The sequence below is a fragment of the Lycium ferocissimum genome, chromosome 1 (genome assembly GCF_029784015.1).
Source record: "Lycium ferocissimum isolate CSIRO_LF1 chromosome 1, AGI_CSIRO_Lferr_CH_V1, whole genome shotgun sequence".
In the NCBI taxonomy this organism is placed as follows: domain Eukaryota; kingdom Viridiplantae; phylum Streptophyta; class Magnoliopsida; order Solanales; family Solanaceae; genus Lycium; species Lycium ferocissimum.
In genome coordinates, this window is record NC_081342.1 from 12,124,398 (window position 1) to 12,127,246 (window position 2,849).

The following is a 2,849-nucleotide window of genomic DNA, read 5'->3' on the forward strand; positions in this document are numbered from 1 at the left end:
TTTTTTTTAACAAGAGGAACTTGAGGAAAAAGAAGCGGGTAGAGAGAAATATAGGTCTGAGGAATGGTTTAACGATTAATCTCACGAAGGTTTATGAGTTTGTACGCTGTTTGTATAAAAAAATAGACGGAAATCAAATTTGATAAATTTTTAGATAGTTAAAGGACTAAAACCGATAAGTGTATAGTTAAGGGATCATTTTAGACCTACTCTTATAGATAAGGGACTATTTATGGTCTTTTCTGTTATAAATCATCTTATTAAAGATAAAATGAGAAGTTTAAAATTAAATTGTTACTCCATCCGGTCCATTTTACTTGTCATTTTTTTTAACGTACCTTAAAGAAACATAAATGAAAAGGGTAATCTGACTAAATTATCCTCGTTTATTCTTTGATCTCAATTAATAAGTATATACTACAAAAAAGACCCTCACCCAACCCGCGGCCACGCCCAAAAAAAAAAAAAAAAAAAAGAAAAGAGTACTACTAAGGATCTAATACAATCCGAATCGTCCTTTACTCTACACCGTCGATTGACTATCTCATCAACGGCTTAACTCACGATCCCAGTCATAAGAAAATAACCAATGAGAATCTAGCCCCAACCTACTATATAACAAATTCGCTATATCCACTTCTCCTCACACAATTCAAACTCAAAAACCCCCCCAATTACCTACAAACTTCTCAAATTTTCTCTCAGATTTCCTCAACAATGGCACCACCAAAGGCAGAGAAGAAACCTGCAGAGAAGAAGCCAGTAGCCGAAAAAGCCGAGAAATCATCAAAGGCAGGAAAAAAACTCCCAAAAGACGCTGCCGTTGCTGGTGACAAAAAAAAGAAGAGATCAAAAAAGTCTATTGAAACCTACAAGATTTACATCTTCAAGGTGTTGAAGCAAGTTCATCCCGATATCGGTATTTCAAGCAAAGCTATGGGTATAATGAACAGTTTTATTAATGATATATTTGAGAAGCTTGCTCAAGAATCTTCCAGATTGGCTAGGTATAATAAGAAGCCTACGATTACTTCAAGGGAAATTCAGACGGCTGTGAGACTTGTACTTCCTGGTGAATTGGCTAAGCATGCTGTATCTGAAGGCACTAAGGCTGTTACCAAATTCACCAGCTCTTAGAATTTTATTTTTATCTGTTTGGTGGAGTGATATAAAGAAGAAAAATTGGTTGGTTTTCGGCATAGAGTTTTACAATAGTTTTACAATACTGCATTTTGTAACTATTTTTCCCTCTGTTTTGACTGTGAAATATTAATGTAAGGGAAGCTTCATTTACCATTCTTAGTTTCGTCTCTTTTTTTTTTTTTTTTTATAGAAAATTCTACTGCCCGAGAATTGCTGCATATGAAAAATATTGTCTGTTCCAATTTAAGTATTCTCGGTTTTCATAATAAGTGATTTTTTTAGCTCCTTGATTATTTAAATAAGGTCAATTTTGGAAGAATTTTTCCATAGTATTTTTGAAATCCTAAAATATTATTTATTTTAAAAAAAATTGAAAAGCCTAAAAATCTCTTATTATGAAACGGAAGGAGTATCTTACTTTTCTGTTTTGTCTATTTAAAAAAGAGTGCTTTTTTTATATTTAATAATTTGATAATTAAAATATTTTACGTGACAAGCTTATAATAACAAGATTTAAATGACATTTTAATATATTATGTACATCTTTAATTTAGAATTACAAGATTTAAGATTTAAAAGTCTTTTTCTATTTCTTAAATTTCAAACTAATACACTTAAATTGAGACGGAGCTAGTATGTTTTTTTGGATCAAAATCTCTTAGTTTTCCTTCAATATAGGATTTTTTTTCGCCATGGAAATAGGCATCATACAATGTGATGTAAAGTATTAGCAATACCGTTGTTTCTTGTCCTGCCAGGTTTTGAACAAAGCTACCAAAAAAAAAAAAAAAAAAAACTATCAAATGCAGTAAGTTTGTTGTCTAAGAAAATTAATTTTATGGCTGGACTTCTCTCATGAGTCAGTATGAGTCCTATTAAATTGATTTGGGTATGTAGATGGTGATATTTTATGTTTTCTGATTCAAAATAAATTGCAACTCAATGACTCATTAGAGTAGGCTAATTGGAGCACTACTTTTAGGCCATTTTAACGTGTAAATAAACCAACTATTATAATTTTTTGACTAATTGAGTAATGCAACTTTTCTCTCTATCTAATAAAACCCTCAAATTCACTTTAAGAGTGATTAATAAATCCTTCAAACGAGTTACTTTAAACAGAAATTATCTTACTTTTACTAGCACGTACGTGGGATGTAATCAAGGACGACGCAGTTGAAGAACGAAGAAATCAATTACTATTTATTAGTTATTACTCCTTCCGTTCCATAATAAGTGGTATTTTAGACTTTTCATTTTATTTTAAAATAAGTGATGTTTTAGAATTTCAAGAAGAAATTAATCTTATTTTTCTAAATTTACCCTTATTTATAATAAAAAATCATTAAGTAATTTTATTTTTTTAGGCATTAATTAAAAATATGTTAGTAAAAATACTTATAATTTTTAAAAAGTGAACAATTTCTTAAAGGATTTGCATAAGTTAAAAACACTTTCTTATTATGAAATGAAAAGAGTACATCAAAAAGGTTTATTTTAGATCGATTGGATACAAAACAAAGAGAAAAAGATTTAATGTCAAGTATCATCACACTTGCATCATACATGACGAATGTGGATGCTAAAATTAGCGTGAAGATAAAAGACATAAGTAATTAATAGATGTAAAGTAAAGAAAACATACTACTCCTTTCGTTCACTTTTACTTGTCAACTGTTTCATAAATAAATTTTTACTTTTACTTG

The 2,849-nt window shown here is 29.7% G+C and overlaps 1 protein-coding gene across 1 annotated transcript; it reads left to right on the plus strand.

Annotated features, from left to right (window-relative positions):
• Nucleotides 1–638: 638 nt before the first annotated feature.
• LOC132048377 (histone H2B.3-like) lies at nt 639–1,302 on the plus strand. Its single transcript, XM_059439287.1, has one exon. The coding sequence runs from the start codon at nt 718–720 to the stop codon at nt 1,135–1,137; it is 420 nt and encodes a 139-aa protein (XP_059295270.1). The 5' UTR covers nt 639–717; the 3' UTR covers nt 1,138–1,302.
• Nucleotides 1,303–2,849: the final 1,547 nt, after the last annotated feature.